This window comes from Oryctolagus cuniculus, chromosome 11 (genome assembly GCF_964237555.1).
Source record: "Oryctolagus cuniculus chromosome 11, mOryCun1.1, whole genome shotgun sequence".
Lineage (NCBI taxonomy): Eukaryota > Metazoa > Chordata > Mammalia > Lagomorpha > Leporidae > Oryctolagus > Oryctolagus cuniculus.
Window position 1 is genome coordinate 26,146,190 of NC_091442.1, and position 17,266 is coordinate 26,163,455.

At 52.5% G+C, this 17,266-nt stretch overlaps 1 protein-coding gene, 1 long non-coding RNA gene and 1 pseudogene across 4 annotated transcripts in view; 1 reads left to right on the plus strand and 2 right to left on the minus strand.

Moving 5' to 3' along the window:
• Window positions 1–2,044, minus strand: part of HM13 (histocompatibility minor 13) — a 42,198-nt gene extending 40,154 nt beyond the window's left edge. For 2 of the 3 annotated variants that reach the window (XR_516645.4, XM_002710862.5), the window contains exon 1: window positions 1,724–2,044. Coding sequence is in view for 2 of the 3 variants with exons in the window: in XM_002710862.5 (XP_002710908.1) it covers window positions 1,724–1,906 (183 nt within the window). In the remaining variant the exon portion in view is untranslated. The remainder of the gene's footprint in view (window positions 1–1,723) is intronic. The other variant, XM_002710863.5, reaches the window with a different exon arrangement.
• An 8-nt stretch (window positions 2,045–2,052) lies between these two features.
• Window positions 2,053–6,822, plus strand: LOC103348207 (uncharacterized). Its single transcript, XR_516646.4, has 3 exons — window positions 2,053–2,449; window positions 5,090–5,228; window positions 5,521–6,822. It is a non-coding gene; the product is annotated as an uncharacterized lncRNA (long non-coding RNA).
• A 9,011-nt stretch (window positions 6,823–15,833) lies between these two features.
• Window positions 15,834–16,418, minus strand: LOC100353254 (large ribosomal subunit protein eL27-like; annotated as a pseudogene).
• Window positions 16,419–17,266: the final 848 nt, after the last annotated feature.

The window sequence follows — 17,266 nt, forward strand, 5'->3', positions numbered from 1 at the left end:
AAAGGCCAGGTGCTGGCCGTGATCTCCCAGTGTCCCAGGCCGCCGCTCGGCAGGACATGCTCCCGGGAGGCACTTCAGTACTAACACTCTCTTCTGTCCACGCCTCCTGCCCCGTCCACACCAGACCTCCACTGCTTCCTGACCTGCCTGGCACCTTCCTGCTTCCCCGGCTCTCTGTGTCCCTGCTGCACACATGCTCGACCCCTCTCCCTGAATCCTGCAGCATCGCTCGCATTGCAAGCACAGACCAGGTCATTCTTCCCCCGGCCAGGGCTCTGACCTCGTCAGCCCTCGCAGGGTTCTTCACTCTAGCAAAGAGCGACAGTCCAGGAACTAGTGCTACCCGGAAGGTGTGCTCTGAAGAGATGGGTGATCCTTGGGCAGCACGTGCCAAGGAGAACTCAGACAGGGGCAGCCACTCAGGGGGAACTGCCCAAACTCAGGTCATGCTGCCTCCCCTGTCCTGGTCTATTCAGAAGGTCTTTCTGCATGGAACGTGTGCCTCACACAGGCACGGCAGAGACTTAAGGTCGCCTGAAAGGGGTCACAGCCTCTCAGCCTAAGCCCTGCCTGACCACGGACAGCCAGGCGGCAGTGGCGCGCTCTGCTCCCGGGGAAGAAAGGAGGTGAGCCCCAGCTGCTGCTCAAGCTTGGTATTGCTACGAGAACCTCAACTCGAGCAGTTTCCAAAGCGGCAGCTGCTCTGTGGGCCTGCCCTGTTTGGTAAGCCAGCTTCCTCTTGGGTCCAACTTCAGGTCTGAGAAGCCACAGGAGGGCAGGTTGGGGTGGGTGGGGAGGAAGAGTGCCAGATGAGAAGCGACTGGGGCAATGGCCACAGGCAGTGGAAGGTGTTGGAGTCCTCTCAGGTATCCAATGGGACAGAGACCAAGGCAGGCCAGGGATGGGGGCTGGCCCAGTCTTGCGAGAGAGGCCAGCGGGGGCTCAGTTCAGTCGGCAGGCCTAGGCTGGAGGGGGGATGGCAGTAGGGGAAGGGGAGAGGGGCTCCTCTGAGGCAGAGGCAGGGGCTGGGGTGGGAAGGGGTCAGGGACGGGATCTGGCCTTTGGCTGGTTTAGGTTCAAAGCTGATGAGCGGTCAGGAAGCAGAAGCCAACAAAGTAAGGGGTTTACGCTGGGTTCAAGAGTAGAGGTATCCAGCTTCCAGTTTCTGAGGACCCAGCTAACTGGAATCAATTTCAGAACACAAAGGAAAAAAAAAAAAGGTGGGGTTTGGGCTGAGGCTGTTTTCCTGGGGTCACTGCTGTGGAGGGCCTGGGACGGGGGTTTAGGGGAGCACGATTCCAGTGAGACGGGACTGGATCTGGATGCTGGAACTGGCCGTGGGGCGGAGGGAGGCAGGACTCCTGATGGACGCCCAACAAGAGCTCTGCGGATCAGATGGGGGCGGGCCCGGAGTCTGGGATGGGGTGCCTGTCCCAGGTGGGATGTCCCAGAGGGAGGGTGGGGCCGGCTCGGCTGGGCCCCCGCAGTGCGAGGGTCGGGCCCCCAGCGCCCCTAACCGCGGCGGGACGCACCGGGAGGCCTGTGTCAGCGTCCGGGTCGGGGTGGAAACCAACTCCTGTTTGAGGAAGGTGTCAGGATGCGGGCGCGGGGTGGAGGGAACGGTGGTGACCATTGCTGACCGTCCCGCCTGGGAAAGGACCGGTCCGTGCCGGGCGTGTCTGGGACAGGAGCAGAGAGCGCCCAGTTTTGCCGCCGACCCTACCTTGCCGCGGGCGCAGCGCACCGAGCGCAGGGCGCCGAAGAAGATGGGCAGCAGCGCCATGAGCAGGAGGCTGCCGTAGGCCAGCGCGATGCCCTCGGGCGTGGAAGGCGGCCGCGTCGTGCCGTTGGCTGGGCTGCCAGTCTCGGCGCTGCCGTTATGCGGGTCGCTGAGGGCCGAGTCCATGGCGAGGCTGCGCTGGGGATCCGACTCCAGCTCCAGCCGCTGCAGCACCAACGCAGAGGGAGACACGGGCGCTGCGGGGAAAGCCACGTTCCCCTAAAGAAACAGGAAGTGACGTGCCTTCCTCGCCGCCGCGCGCCGCGCACGAGCGCGCCCACGCACGCACGCACACGCGCGCGTTCACGTGTCCCCGCCCGCTCGCCCTCTAGCGGTGGCGGAGGGCAGGGCGGCGGGTTGCTAAGCGACTTGGTACTGGTCGGGAAAGGAGCCCGGGTCGCTGCATGTGTCCGAGGGTGCCCTGAGGATCCCATTCCTCGGCCCCAGTCGCCTCTGCCGTCGCAGGCTGTCCCACTCCCCACAACGCCTCATCCTCCTGATGACTGAGAATTTGCTTTTTCATGCGTGCCTTCATTCAGTGTTGAGTTGTTCATTCGCTCTTTAAATATTTATTGAGTGTCCCTATATGTCAGACATGGCCCTAAGCGCCAGGGACACAACTCAGACAGAAATTCGTCCCCGTCCTCACGGAGTTTGCATTTTTGTGAGGTGAGTGGGAGGGGGTTGGAAGATAATCAGATGAACAAAATAAATAAAATATAAACCTGTAAGAGGTTAGTGTGTAGCTATGTGCCACATGGCAACTTAATAGAGATAAATAGAGGAAAAGTGAAGCGAAAGACGGCAGGGGAGCTTGGCGTTTCCAAACATTCTGAGAGCCGACTATGAATCTGTCAATAATAGTTTATCACCTGGACAGTTTATAAATTTCGTGGGTCTTATCACAATTGGAAGAAACTCCCTCTATGTGTAATGCTTATTTTTAATATTTATTTTTTGAAACAAAGTTTTATGCAAGGGGTAAAAATCCAACAACACAAAAAATAAGCAACAGGTTCTTGGCCTACCTTCTTGAAGGCAATCACCATGAATATTTTCTTTCTTTCTTTCCTTTTTTTTTTTTTTTTTTTGACAGGCAGAGTGGACAGTGAGAGAGAGAGACAGAAAGGTCTTCCTTTTGCCGCTGGTTCACCCTCCAATGGCCGCCGCGGCCAGCACGCTGCAGCCGGCGTGCTGTGGCCGGCGCATCGCGCTGATCCGAAGGCAGGAGCCAGGTGCTTCTCCTGGTCTCCCATGGGGTGCAGGGCCCAAGCACTTGGGCCATCCTCCACTGCACTCCCTGGCCACAGCAGAGAGCTGGCCTGGAAGAGGGGCAACCGGGACAGAATCCGGCACCCCGACTGGGACTAGAACCCAGTGTGCCGGTGCCGCAAGGCGGAGGATTAGCCTGTTGAGCCACGGCGCCGGCCCTTCTTTATTTATTTTCAAAGATTTATTTATTTTTTATTTGAAAGGCAGAGTTAAAGAGAGATAGGGTGGGGGGGAAGAGAGAGAGTCTTCCATCTGCTGGTTCACTCCCCAAATGGCTGCAGCAGCCAAAGCTGGGCCTATCTGAAGCCAGGAGTCAGGAGCTTCCTCCGGGTCTCCCACATGGGTGCAGGGGCCCAAGGACTTGGGCCATCTTCCACTGCTTTCCCAGGTCATAGCAGAGCTGTGTCGGAAGTGGAGCAGCTGGGACTTGAACTGGCGCTCATATGGGATGCTGACACTGCAGGTGGTGGCTTTACCCAATATGCCACAGTGCCGGCCCCTGAATATTTTCTTGTCTACAATCCATCTACTGCATCTCCATACATTTGTAAACATATATATCCATTCAGTGAATTGTTATTGGATACCTAGGACATAAGAGGTGCTAGGCTAGGCTCTAGGAATCTAAGTACTATAAATGAGACAAACGTGGGTCTAGGCAGTGAATTAAAAAGAGGAAACTATGCTGGGAAGGAAACTACCTTGGGTGGGTGCCCAAAGGAAGTCTGACAACTAAAGGGTAAGAGAGGAGCCAGCCAATGGACAACAGTTCCAGGTAGGGGTATGGACAAAGGGCCCAGTGAGCTGGAGGACCCAAAGATGATAGGGGTGTTCAGAGGGGAATAAAGAGAGAGCTGGCATGAATCATCTCACAGTAACATGAAGATGGTCAAGGGTGTTATGCAAGAAAGTGATATATCCTACATTTCTGGGTTATTATTCATTTAATACATGTCTTCTCTGTTGGAGTATATGTTCCATGAAGGCAGAAGCCAGATCTGCACTATTTCACTGCTGAATTTTAAGTCCCTGGCACAGTGTCTGGCACATGGTATGTGCTCATTGAGCGCTGAGTGAATGCACATCTCATTTGATTTTCAGGATAAGTCTTTGGCGTAGGTAGGACACCCCTTAGCTTCATTTTGTAGATGAGGAAACTGAACACCCAAGGGCTTATACAGCCTGCCAACAGCAGAGTCAGGACTCAGAGTTCTCTTGATTCCAAGTCAGGGGGTTATTTCCCGCACCCACACCTGCCTTTATCACCCTTCTCACTATTCCTGCCCCTCTGCACCTGGGCCATCACTGAAACTCCCCCTTCTGCCTGCTGACAGCTTTTTCCCCCTAGCCTGTCCTTCAGGGTCCCCTGCCTCTATCCATTCCCCTTCGTATTAGAGGTAGAACTGGGAAATGCATGGGACACTCATGCAGGTGGTAAAGAAAGGAATTCTCCTGTGGGAGCCACAGATTCGGCCTGGGTAGCTTGATTTGGCAACTTGAACTTGAATCTCCTCCACTGAGTCAGGCCACATGTATTTGGAATAGTAGGGAGGACAGGACCTGGCGTACAGAGGTGCTTAGCCAGTGTTATACAAGTAAACGCAAGAATGAGTGATGTGAGCCTTGGGCCTCTGTTTGTCCCTTTACGGCTGTGCAGCCTGGGCCAAGTCATTTCACTCCCCAGGCCCAGTCTCTTCTTCTGATGGGCAGGGTCTGTTAAGAGACAGGAGTGGGAAACTTGGAAGACGTAGTAAATGCTAGATACTGTACATTTTTCTTTTCATTTCCCTCTTCCCACTGGTTCCTGGGAAGTCAGTGTCAAAGCTGCATCCCCCCTGAGCAGTGAGCTATTTTCCGTAATCTGCCAACCTCACCCTGATTCACCTTACTACCCTACCTGCACCTTTCTGCTTTTTTCAACTTTCTCGTCTATTTTTTAAAAATCGTGTTGTGCTTGACTGTTTTCTTATAGCATATTTAGATAGCTTTTCAGAAAGCAGGAAAATGCACTATTTAGTCCATGACTATTCTGTACAGGGAAATATTGGATTCATCCTTGTGAGGGAAACATACGTGAAGAAGATCCAGTTTCTGCTCTCCAAAAAGATGTGCGTATGGCAGGGGGAAGAAAGGTAGAAGACAAACTCATGCCTGTAAACCGTGACCAGCGACGCAGGTGTGCAGTCAGGCAGGGGTGAAGAGCAAGTGTGAATGACAGCCCGGGGAGCTGCCATCTTGGGAGATGTGTTTGATAGTCTGAAAGACAAGATGCACTTGTTTGGGGTGGGGGTTATTCATTCCTTTAAGAGGTGGGCCAGATTAAAATGGAAAGGATTCAAACCCACCTTGAAGGAATGGATGGAGAACAAATTAGTGACTGGCCGGGGTTTGGGAAGCCGAGGGGTGGCTGTGAGTACAGAGGGGCAGTCAAAGGATGCACGAGTAACTTTGTGCTTTTTCCAACCCAGGAACACCAGTAGCAGCGGTTGGTCCTATTTTGCAGAAGAGGAAAATGAACCACAGGAATCTGGACCAGAGACAGTAGCTTCTGGGCCAAGAGGGGTTGTTTGAGGCTCCGCTTTTCTATAAACTGGACACAGCCCAAAGGGATGGGTGAAGGCAGTGTGCCTGATGAATTCAGCCATCAATAATTCAGGCCACAGCATCTGCCTGGCAACCAGGCCCCGCGCCTCCGAGTCTCCTTGTCTGAGAACACAGGAAAGGAAATTGGAGACACGTCGGCTTCCAGGTGGGCTGGGCACTTGAGTGAGTTTGGCTTGAGGAGATCCAGCCGTCTCCTCTTACACTCCCGAGAGGAGAGAAGTGAGGGGCTAAGCCAAGTTCAGAAAGCTCTCATCAAGTCTCTGTCTGGAAGGTTGGTTCCTGCCTTGGAGCCGAGTCTTGATGCTCCCAGGAGGCTGAGGATGGGTGCCCCGAAGCCCCTCTTAGGAGGTCTCCACTCTGGGGTCACTTCTGAACCGAGCCTGCTTAGAGGCTGGGCGAATAAATTGCCAAATATTTGTTCCAGGGAAAGAGGCAGCTCCCTCCGTTTGCATTTATTATTGTGTTTGGTCACTGTGAATGGATTTCAGACTTCGCAGTTTTCTCTCATATACTCATGTGTCCACACACACACACACACACACACACACACTTGCATGCAGTATTAAATGTCTAAACAGTTCCTAGAGTAGCAAGCTTGCATCATCAGTGGGTGCCAGCCTGTTAGGAGGAAGGTGGTTGAGCAGGATCGTCACACAGCCTTAAGGTGTTACCTGCTGACCACTCACTAATGACAGAGGAAAGAACTGCCTTACAGCGAAGGGCCCTGGAGGATGCTCCCTTAACCGAGGGATCAAACTCGCATCACCAGCAATGAGTCAGAATGGCAAAAGGCAAGCAGTGGAGGGGGACACATCACCTGTGCTATGCCCAACACGCCCAACATGTGTCACACACATCTGCTTGGGGGAACCTCAGGAAACATCAGGAAGGTCCAGATGGTGGCATTTTCTATACCATGAACTTTTAAAAAAATAGTAGTGCCATGAAAGACAAAACTCAAACCAAAGCCAAACAAAGCAACAACACACAAACAAAAACAACAGTTCTAGACAAAAAAATCCTACATTAAAAGGAGACTGAAGAGAAATGAAAACCAAATGCAATGTTTCAGCTTTGATTGGATTCTGGATCAAACCAATTTTTTTTTACAAAAAGATATATTTGTTTATTTGAAAGAGTTACAGAGAGAAAGACAGACAGACAGACAGACAGACACACACACACACACACACACACACACACACACAGAGCTTCCATCCGCTGGTTCATTCCCCAAATGGCTACAATGCCCAGAGCTGGGCAAGGCCAAAGCCAGGAGCCAGAAACTTCTTTTGGGTCTCTCTTGTGGGTGCAGGGGCCCAAACAGTTGGGCCATCTTTCTCTGCTTTCCCAGGCACATTAGCAGGGAGCTGGACTGGAAGTGGATCAGTCAGGACTTGAACCAGGCACTTCCATTTGGGATACAGGCATACCAAGTGGTGGCTTTAACTTGCTGTGCCATATCCTGGCCCTGGCCCTATGGTCTTGACCCATGTGAGAGAAAGTAGAAGAGCAGTAAAACTCTATGACTGCTCTTGTTATCTGCTGCAGCCACAGGACCCTTAAATATGTTTGTACTCAATGAATATGAATATGAGTGGATGGGTGTATTGTTCCTTCCACCTAACTTTTTGCTTCACTCCACAACCCTGACTGCCTCCATTTCTAGCAGGAAAGAGCTCCACCAAGTACCACGGGGACTTTACTGATAAAAGAAACAGGGAGAAACAATTTCTCTGCCCCTGTAACTCCTTGCATCAGGGCTGGAATCCCCATGGGAGAAAACGTTTTTGGAGGCCAAAACTGTATGCATGGAGCTGTTCCTAACAAATTCTTTTTAGCTCCATCCACGATTCTACAGAAATTCTCTAGAATTTCTTCCAAGTCTTCCAGGGGGTACGTACAGGCTTTCCCTGCAATGTTGTATGTGTGTGTGTGTGTGTGCACGTGCACATGCATGGCAGTGGGAAATGAGAGTTGTGAGTCCCTGGGGGACCAGACAGATAGCATGTGCTGCATGCTCCCTCTGGGATACGAGACAGTAAGACGAAGCCGTATCCAACAGTGCGTGCTCAGTTAGGGGGATGCTGTGTCCTGGTTTGGGCCTGTGTCATGGCCTAATTATTATTATTTTTTTTTTTGACAGGCAGAGTGGACAGTGAGATAGAGAGACAGAGAGAAAGGTCTTCCTTTTGCCGTTGGTTCACCCTCCAATGGCCGCCGCTGCAGCCGGCGCACCGCGCTGATCCGATGGCAGGAGCCAGGAGCCAGGTGCTTTTCCTGGTCTCCCATGGGGTGCAGGGCCCAAGCACCTGGGCCATCCTCCACTGCACTCCCTGGCCACAGCAGAGAGCTGGCCTGGAAGAGGGGCAACCGGGACAGAATCCGGCGCCCCGACCGGGACTAGAACCCGGTGTGCCGGCGCCGCAAGGTGGAGGATTAGCCTATTGAGCCACGGCGCCGGCTCTGGCCTAATTATTGATAGAGCCCCTTGCAGTAGCACGTTTTCATGCTCCTGTCTCAAGAATGGCTGAGCTGCTACAAGCCCCTGACGCTCTCTCGAGCTGTCTTTCCGGTTTTCAGTCCGCTTCCAGGGAGAGATGTAGTCCCCAGCCATCCTGGCAGGGTCTGGAAGCCACTCCAGGAGCAGTGCCTGTGCAGATGGGTCAGAAAGGACCCAAAGGCCGCCTCTGCTTCACTTTCATACTGACATCACCCCATTACTGTAACATACAGGCTATGTTGGACGTGTTTCTGAACTTGCACCCACCCCTACTTGTGATGGCACAAGCTGCCCCTCTTCCGTATTCACTTTCCCTGAAAAGAAAAGATACCTGTTTCCCTTGCTTGTGAAGTCACAGCTTCAGAAATGATTCCGCGTGGTCTCCTTACTGGCTGTAAATGAACCGCTGTGCAGGGCAGCCCCCTCTGGTGAGTCCTTAGACCTTCCGGGAAGCAGGCCCACGAGTCGGGGTGGGTAGTGAGTCACTGGGTCATGTTCACTAGAAGCAGAGGCAGTGGTGGGGGGTTCTTGTTTGACTTTGGTGGGAGCCCTGTATCTGTCAGTCATTGGCCATAGTCTGGGGGCCAGCTGGGAGGTCATCTCATTGGCCAACGACACCCTACAGAAGAGAGTGGTTTCCAGACAGTACAACAGCCTGGGGAGGCCACCACAATTTGGTGAAGGGATCTCAGCATGGCTCCAGCAGCATCCTCACAATCTCCTTAGCAACATGAATAGGTCTTTTAAATGTAGATCTGGGGACAGGCTTTGTGGCGCACAGGTTAAGCCACTGCTTGGGATGCCCGCATCCCATGTTGGTGTGCCTAGTTCGAATCCGTGCTGCTCTGCTCCCAATCCAGCTGCCTGCTAATGGGCTGAGAAGCAGCAGACGATGGCTCAAGTGCTTGAGCTGCTGCCTCCCACGTGGGAGATCTGGCTCCTGGCTTCAGTCTGGCCCTGTTCTGGCTGTTGCAGCCATTTGAGGAGTGAACTAGTATGTGGAATATCTATCTCTGACTCTCTCTGTGTCACTCTTTACAATAAATAAATCTTTTTTTTTTTAAAGCATAGAGATGAGCATTAGGAAAAGGAAAATATACAGCATGTTTTATAGAATCGCAGAGTATATACACGGCTGCATGGAAATTTGCTTTTTAGAGAATATGTGTCAAGCACTTCCCTGTGGAGGGAAGGAACAAGAGTGGGAGCTGGGGATTAAAACAAAAAAAAATATCAGGGCTTAGCGGGTGGCACCACTGTCTGCAACACCACATCCCATATGGGTGCCGGTTCAAGTCCTGGCTGCTCCACTTCTGATTTGATCCAGCTCCCTGCTAATAGCCTAGGAAAAGCAGCAGCAGATGGCCGAGGTGTTTGGACCCTGCCACCGTTGTGGGAAACCTGGATGAAGCTCCTGGTTCCTGGCTCCAGCATGGCTCATTCCTGGCCATTGCAGCCATCTTGGGAGTCAATCAGTGGATAGAAGATCTGTCTCCATCTCTCCCTCTCTTTAACTCTGACTTTAAAAGAAATAAATAAATCTTCAAGACAAAACAGAGAGAACATAAAACAGAGGCCGTGGGGCCAGCGCTGTGGCACAGTGGGTAAGGTCAATGCCTACAGTGCCGGCATCCCATATGGGCGTCAGTTCGAGTCTCAGTTGCTCTACTTCCTATCCAGCTCTCTGCTATGGGCTGGGAAAGCAGAAGATGGCCCAAGTGCTTGGGTCCCTGCACCCATGTGGGAGACCTGGAAGAAGCTCCAGGCTCCTGGCTTCCGATTGGCGCATTTCTGGCAGTTGCGTCCATTTGGGGAGAGAACTAGCGGATGGAAGACCTCTCTCTCTCTCTCTGTAACTCTACCTTTTAAATAAATAAATCTTAAAAAAAAAAAAATAGAGGCCTTGTGGAAAATGCTGATGACAGTTTACTGTACAGGATGAATATAATCCTAAGTATGTGTAGCGGGGGAGAGTGTGTGTTTCTGTCCAGTGGTTCATTCCCCAAACTCTGGCAACATTGGGGCTGAGCCAGGCTGAAGCCAGAAGCCGGGAACCCAGTCTGGGTCGTGCATCTGAGTGGCAGGGACCCAAGTACCTGCTGCCTCTCAGGGTGCATTAGCCGGAAGCGCGACTGGAACCCGGAGTCTGATTACCTCCTTCTGCCGCCGACATTCACAAAGGACAACAGAAGATCCTTGAAGACTTTAAGACAAAGACATCATTTCTGGGTCCCCTTGGTTGTTTGTTGACTTGGGAATGGAGGCTGCATTTGCAGAGGGTGGCCAGAGCCCTTTCCACGGGCGGAAGCCTGGCTGGGAGCGGCTCTTAACCCCCCCCCCCCACCCCGGAAGAGGTGACTAACCTAGGCCTGGCCGGGACAGGCTGGCACGGAGCTGCCCGCGACCCCAGCGCAGCCTCTGCCTCCTCGCTGTCTTGATTTGCTTGCTGTCTTCGCACTCGCCGGCGGCCCCGGCAGCCGACGGGACCCGCGACTCCCAGGCTCCTGCGCGGTCTGGGACCAGGGCGTGCGGGGCGCCTCAGGCGTGGCGTGCGTGGGGCTCGCGTCAGGCGGGAATGACGGCGGGATGTTAGCCGGGCCGTGAGTCCGGGTGAGAGCGCGACTGCCCGGCCGTGGGTGAGGCGACGGCTGGACCGTCCGCCCCAGGGGCACGCGCGACCGGAAGCGTCCTGCCGGCCGGGGCTGCGGCGGCCACGCGGCTTTGCGTTGGAAATGAACAGAAGTTCGTGGGAAGGGGCAGACAGAAACGAGCGGGAGGATGAAGGCGGGACAGGAGCCAGTGCGGTGGCGCGGGGCTGAGACCCCGCCGGGGCACAGGGGCGGCTCTGAGGGCAGCGCGCGGCCGCCGGGCCCGCCATGCGCTGCGGGGGCTTCTCATCTAGTTCAACCCGCAACGGTACGAGGAGCCGTCAACCGAGGAGAACGGGTTCTGGAATCACAGGCTACCACGGGCACTCTGGCTGCAAACGGAATGGGGCCGGGAAAAGAATCCAGGCGGATAAATCCGTGAAAGAAGAAATGGAGGTGGCCCCGGCCAGGGTGGGGCTGGTGGAGATGGAAGTGGACGTGATGAAGGCGCGTCGAGAAGGTTTCTGATTTCGGAATTAGAATGATTTAGGATTTGGGAAATAGACTGCCGAGGACTCGCCGACGGGAGTGAGGGAGGAGGAGGTGCGAAGACCGAGCCCCGGGCTCCGGAGCGACCCACTGGGTGGAAGATGAGATTCGCCGAGGTGCGGAGCAAGATCGGGGCGAAGCTTCCTTCCCCAGTGGGTCGGTTCTGGTTTTTTGGGGGATGAGCCGCTGCCTTTGCTGTAGTGCCCTCTCCTGCCAGCAGAGGACAGCCGAGGCCAGTGAACACACCGGGCCGTGGGGCTGGGTCCGAGGCGGGCCCGAGGGTGTCGGCTATGCGGGGCCGCTGTCTGGCTTAGGCAGAAGCAGCAGGCCTGCCCCTGAGGCTTGGATCCAGCCTTCGACTTTGAGACTGACGTCAGACACGTCTGATGCGGTCCCTGTCCTAAGCTGCTGGCCAATCCAAGCCACATCAACTCTCCTGGGCTATTTCAACTGCTTCCTAATTTGTCTATTGGAGTCCCCTCCGTACACTCTTGGCTTCAAACCCTTTAGCAACTCCCCTTTGCCCTCAAGATAACTCCATGTTCCTCATCATGGCGCTGCCCTGCCTAACCGCCCAGCTCATTCGTTATAGCTCTTCTATTTTGCATCAGGCTCTTTTCTGCCCCAGGCCCTTTACCTAGGTGCCCCTGGCCTGATCTCTCGTCCTGCTTTTTTGTTAAGGTACCGGCATCTCATGGATCTGAGCTTAAACAACACCTTCTCTGACCACTTGTCCTATTGTTTGTCTCAGCTACTTAAAAAAAAAAAAAGAATTCCCAGTGCACATAGCATTTACGTACCAGGGTAATTTGATGCATTAATTTGTGTTTTTCTTGCTCTATTTTTCTCCTCTCTTTCTGTGACCTCTTGCTGAGGGAGATTTGCTCAGAGAGTCCAAAGTGGAGGCTGCCTCCAAGATGCCTTCCTTCCTGCCTTCTGTTTTCTGAAAGCTTAAACACTGCACAGGAGGCATTGCCGGTCTCAGCCTCGACAGGCCCAGTCCAGCCCACCTGTGTTTTGTATGACCTTCACCAGGATTTAAAAGCTGTTTTCACAAAATTTAAAAATAGAGCAATTTCACGATAGAAATTTGGATGTCTGACTTCTTTTGCTATTTGGAACATCTGGCCATCTAGACCCTGCATTTGCACGTGACCTGTACTGATATGTATTGAGTTTCTCCTAATGTCAGGCTTTGTCCTTGTGCTTTCTCATGTGAAGTTGTCACACCTACCAGTGCAGGCATGACTCTTTTTCATGGTTTAGACAACAGAGAGGTTAAGTGACCTGCTTAAGGACTCACAGCAAATAATAGAATCAGAATTTGAGCCTGGGCGGCACAGTCTAGAACGCAGGCCCCTAAGCTGCCGCTTGCAATGCCAGCGTTCCATACCGGCTGCTGTGCTTCCGATCCAGCTCCCTGCCGATGCGTCTGGGAAAGCAGTGGATGATGGCTCAAGTACTCGGACCCCTGCCATGCACATGGCTCCTGGCTTTGGCCTGGCTCAGCCCTGGCTGTTGCCACCATTTGGGGAGTGAACCAGTGGATGGGAGGCCTTTCTGTCAGACTTTCCTTCTCTCTGTAACGTTGCCTTTCAAATAAACAAAGTAAATCTTACAAAAAAAAAAAAAAAAAAAAGCAAGCCCCTAATCACCAGACTATGCTGCCTGATAGTTCAGCTGCTCCTCTAAGTGGAGTGTGTGCTCTCGGGTCACCAAGACTCACTTTTTTGTTAGCTGCTTGGCCTCTGGCAACTCCGAGTTTGCCAACCCTTGGAGCGGAGAGGGGGTTATGGCTTCTGAAGGCAAGAATAGGAAGAGAAAGGAGCTCTTGGCAACTGTAAGGCAAAGGATGCTCAGTGAATTCTTGACCAGGGGCCTCTCCTGCCCAAGAGGTGGCCAGAGTGTGGGGATGGAAAGCCAGTGTGTCTGGGGAGGTTGGACCCAGGCCTGGCGAGCCTGCGTGCAGCAAGAGTCCCAGGGTCCTCCCTTGGCTTGGGAACAGGGGCTGCTGGACATCAAGGGCACTGAGGGCTTGGGCTCTGTAGTCCAGTGCCAGTGAGAGCCCCCTGGCTTCCCTCCTTGTCTCCTGGAAGCCAGTAACCTGCAGTGAGGACGGACATTAAATTTCCCTCCAGTCCAGAAAGATGGGAGGAGGGTGAGAGGATAAATTTGGTTTCAGAAAAAAAATAAAGAACAGTTCTGGCACACCTGAGCTGGACAGTTAAAATTCACATCTGATGCAACACTTTATCATTGTTGTTTTATGATTTCTGTTTTTATGAAGTTTTCTTTCTTTTTTAAAAAGATTTTATTTATTTATTTGACAGGTAGAGTGACAGTGAGAGAGAGAGACAAAGGTCTTCCTTCCGTTGGTTCACTCGCCAGATGGCCGCAACAGCCGGGGCTGTGCCAATCGAAGCCAGGAGCCAGGAGTTTCTTCCCGGTCTCCCATGCAGGTGCAGGGGCCCAAGCACTTGGGCCATATTCCACTGCTTCCCCAGGCCACAGCAGAGAGCTGGATCGGAAGTGGAGCAGCTGCGTCTCAACCGGCACCCATATGGGATGCTGGCACTGCAGGCAGAGGATTAACCTACTGTACCACGGCGTGGGCCCCTGAAGTTTTCTTTCTTTTCTGGTTTGTCTTCCCTGTGAGGCTGTGAAGTCCTTGAAGGCAGGAATTATGCAAGTTCACGCTGTCCGTCTGCCGTGTGGACTGTGACAGGCACTTAGCAGACACTCAGTAGTTATCACAGTAATCGCAGTGTGTACTCATGGAGCACAGGCTTGCTACGCGCTGCGCGGACACTAAGTTGGCACACAAACTAACTCCATGGGGCTGCCATTGCTTTGCCCTCATTTTACATAAAGGGGATCTGAACTACGCAGAGGTTAAATAGTTTTCCCGAGGTGGCATAGCTCAGGTTGCATCTGATAAATATTTTTTGAATGACTTCCTGGAGCACGCTTGGCTCCTCAGGCCGTTCCTCATCCTACCCGACTTTTCCCCACAGGATCAGAGTCGCCCAGGCAGGAGACGGCCTCATGGCCAAGGGGGTCGTGCAGGCCACCAGTGATCTTTTCAACTCACCCCGGCATATTCCAGCCTGCTCCGATCATCGCTGCACCCCAGCATGCTAACCTCTCGTAGATTCTTCGTGACTTCGCTGTTTTTTGCCCACGTGCTTGCCTGTGTGTGGAATCTCCTTTCCATTTGGATTGTCCATTATTCCAAAGGGAGGTACCAGGGAGGTACCATGGCCACGCCTTGCCTTTAGTCTTCAGCAGTGTTGTGATGGTGGTGGTGGTGAGGAGAATATTACCTTCATTCCCATTTCTCTGGTGAGAATACCGAGTCTCAGAGAGGAGAAGGGACTAGGTAAAAGCCAGACAGGGCGTCAGACTCAGAGTAGGACTAGAATCCAGGTTCTTGGCCCCCCAGCCCAGAGCTTTTTCCATAATGGGGTAGCAGCTCTCTTTGGCATTACATAATGGCCAGGGCCCGACTGTGCAAAAATTGCTCCTCAACTCCGAGCTTGGTGCCTGAAATTCCACCACTGGCCATCACTTCCTTTGGCGGCCAAAGGCGGGGTTGGAGGCTTTTTGGTCTTCAGGGAGCCCCAGCGAATGTTGAAACCCCTGCGATGAGTTCTACGATAAGCTCAGGTCAGCCCGTTCCCAGGAGGATGAGCTGGCTGACAGGCAGCCAAGGGTGAGATGCCGTGGGAAGGAGATCCTGACTGAGGGCTGGAGGAATGTGGGAAGCACCGAAAAACGGGGGCGGGAGTTGGGGTGTCAGCTGCCGAGAGGAGGAGAACTCAGGAAATCTGGCTCGGCCACCAACTTGCTGTGTGGTGTCGGGCAAGTCCCTTTCATCCTCTGAGCTCTGATCTGGGTCACTGGCCTGCGACAGGCTTGCTTGTGGGTTTATCTTAAGGCTCAGGAAGTTGGTGCCCCTGGTGGTGGTTGCCATGGCAGCTATCTCTGTGGAGATAGTGACCCAGGAGATTGTTGCCATAACGACAGTTATCAGTTACAGGAGCGAAGTGATTGGCTATCAGTTCTGCCCCAGTCAGATTCCTCCCCATTCACCTCCTTCCATGCCTGCTGAAGTTCAGTGTTGGTGGGGCTGGATAAATTGATACCCGAGGGAAGTGTCAGAAGTCAGGGCTCCAGAGCCAGCGGTAGGTATAATGAGTTAAGCTTCCACTTTAACTGAGGCCAGTTTGAGCCTTGGTTGCTCTACTTCCGATCCAGCACCCTGCTAATGTGCCTGGGAAAGCAGCAAAAGATGGCTCCGTCCTTGGGCTTCGCATCCTTCAGGGAGACCTGGATGAGGCTCCTGGCTTCAGTATGGCTCAGACCTGGTTGTTGCCATTTGGGCAGTGAACCAACAGGTGGAAGATCTCTCTCTCTCTCTCTCTCCCTCTCTCTCTCTCTCTCTCTCTTTGTCTCTCCCTCTCTCTCTGTAACTCTACTTTTTAAATAAATAAAGTATTTTTTAAAAAAGTTTTTAATGACTGGAACCAAAAAATATCTAAAACCTCAGCTTCTGGGAGAATCACTTGTTCTTGCCAGTCTTGTACCTCTCTTCAAATTTGACCTTCCCTCTCGTCAGGCCTTGCGTTTAAGAGCTGGGTTTCTGAAGATATCCTTGTTGACCAGTTTTGTCCAAGGGAATATGCATGGAGTACCTAGTGGGCATGAGGTGATTGTAGTTAAAAACTTTCACAAAAGAGTTGATCTTTGACCTCTTGGTGATTTTTTTCTTGCCCCTGGCAGTTGTCACTTTACAGGGATAGTGATCAATTCCAGCCACCAGAGCATGGCTGCAGGGGTGATTGGAGGTGCCGTCATTAATGTTTTTCACAATGATGGCTTTGCATCCTGAGTAGCATTCGCCTAGGACCAGCACCACTTTCCCAGGTTTTGTGAACTCACCCATTTTATTGGCAACCACTCGGGCCTAATAAAATCTTTTTTTAAAAAAATATTTATTTATTATTTACTTGAAAGTCAGAGTTACACAGAGAGAGAAGGAGAGGCACAGAGAGAGAGAGAGAGAGAGGGAGAGAGAGAGAGGTCTTCCATCTGCTGCTTCACTCCCCAGATGGCCACAATGGCCGGAGCTGCACCAATCTGAAGCCAGGAGCCAGGAGCCTCCTCCGGGTCTCCCACGCAGGTGCAGGGGCCCAAGGACTTGGGCTATCTTGTACTGCTTTCCCAGGTCATAGCAGAGAGCTGGATCAGAAGTGGAGCAGCTGGGACTCGAACCACCACCCATATGGGATGTCGGCATGGCAGGTGGCAGCTTTACCTAATAAAATAAATCTTAAAAAAAAAAAAAAAAGTCAGGACCTCACGTCTTTATGTGTAAACTGACAGATTGTGTGACCTTGGCCAAGTCTTTGCTTCTTTCTGTACTCAGTTTCCTCATCTGGAAAAATGAAGAGATTGTACAAGGTCCCTTCCCCTCTGAATTTCTACTTTTTTTTTTTAAATTTTATTTTATTTATTTGAAAGAGTTACAGAGAGAGGTAGAACCAGAGAGAGAGGTCTTCCATCCACTGGTTTACTCCTCAAATGACCACAGTGGCCAAAGCTGAGCTGATCTAAAGTCAGGAGCCAGGATCTTCTGGGTCTCCCATGTTGATGCAGGGGCTCAAGCACTTGAGCCATATTCTACTGCTTTCTCAGGCCATAGTGGAGAGCTAGATTGGAAGTGGAGCAGCCGGGTCTTGAACCGGCGGCCATATGGGATGTGGGCGCTGCTGGGCAGGGCTTTAACCTGCTGCACCAGCGTCGGCCCCACCATTTGTCTTTAAATAGGAAACAAAGTTGTAAGGCAAAGCATTGTTCCTTTTAAAGATTTATTTATTTTACTTGAAAGTCAGAATTACACAGAAAGAGGAGAGGCAGAGAGAGGAGAGAGGAGACAGAGAGAGAGAGGGAGAGTTCTTCCATCCGCTG